General features: G+C 26.1%; 1 protein-coding gene across 1 annotated transcript; it reads right to left on the bottom strand.

Annotated features, from left to right (window-relative positions):
- Positions 1-428: 428 nt before the first annotated feature.
- Positions 429-1,219, bottom strand: LOC112689060 (pumilio domain-containing protein 12-like; the record flags this gene model as incomplete). Its single annotated transcript, XM_025562559.1, has 4 exons — positions 429-519; positions 593-823; positions 892-1,082; positions 1,148-1,219. Coding segments are annotated over 4 exons (585 nt in total), but the record flags the coding sequence as incomplete, so codon positions are not given.
- Positions 1,220-1,293: the final 74 nt, after the last annotated feature.

The following is a 1,293-nucleotide window of genomic DNA, read 5'->3' as shown; positions in this document are numbered from 1 at the left end:
TTAGACAAAAGCATCTAGTAGTCAATACAAATTTTTCAAAGTCAGCTCAAAGTCATGTTTTTTACAGTCATATATGTTATTTTAATGTTGTGTAATATTTTTTCGAGTATTGGAATAATTAATTTAATTATTTTATTTAAAAAAATTTTTGATTGATAACAATGAAAAACTTGAAAATATTGACAGGGTACGAAAAAAAATATCTACAACCATACTAATTGATTATATTTGCATACATCACTATAACTTTAAACTAAATAGGTATTTGAAGACTATTCTTATACCAATTGTACTTATATTTAATATTTACTTTGAAAATTTTTTTTTTATGTTATCTTTTGTCTTTGCTAATATAATATCTTTTGTGATTAGCAAATTCTTCAAAATGTCAGCAAATGATAGTATATTAGGAAATTCACATAAAATACTAGATGCACCATATAATTCTTGCATCATATTATTTGGCTGCTCTAGAGTCACATAAAACGGGTAAATTAAAGCCATCATTTTAGCAGTATTCTGAAAAATATTAGAGATTTTAAAATTTAGTACATCATATAAAAGCTGAACCACAACATTATATAAAATTTACTGAATGTATAGTCGCAGCATAACATTTTCCCATCACGGAATTGATAATTGTTTTTCGTTGATCTGCGTCACCATGTTTTAGCATATTTTTTAGACATGCATAAGCATACATAAAAAGTAAAATTATAGGTACATATTTCATATTCTCACTTATGATTTGCGGATAAATTACTGGAAGGCGTTGTTTCAACAGACATTGAACTGCACGAGCAGCATCGTGTATGAATATCATCTATATAAAACAGAAACAATTATTATAAGCACAGAATTATAATTAATAAAAACAACGGAAATTCTTACTGTTGCCAAATGAAGTTTGGAAAATTTAAAGAGTTTATTCAATAAAATATCTTTGTTTTCTTTAGGGCCATCAAGACACATCCTTTCCCAACGTTGTTTCGACATTAAAACAGTTTCATTAAATTTAAATTTATGTAGATTGGGCCAGTTTCGAAGCTCTTGTTTTTCTATCTTAAACTCTTTCCAAACATCTACAAATTAAATAAGACAATAAATATAAAAATTTTAAATTTATAAAAATTGAACTAAAATTTACCATTTGTAGAATTCGGTTTTGCTTTAATTTTCTTAAATAAATTCCTTTCATACTCAGTATGTGGTTTGTAACCTGACACAATAATTTTCAAACCATCAGTCAGTGATTTAGTACAATCGGTTTTTTTTTCGGTACCTAAAATTGGT

Source organism: Sipha flava, unplaced genomic scaffold (genome assembly GCF_003268045.1).
Source record: "Sipha flava isolate LNK unplaced genomic scaffold, YSA_version1 42052_pilon_pilon, whole genome shotgun sequence".
NCBI lineage: Eukaryota > Metazoa > Arthropoda > Insecta > Hemiptera > Aphididae > Sipha > Sipha flava.
This window is presented reverse-complemented; position numbering and strand designations above follow the sequence as displayed.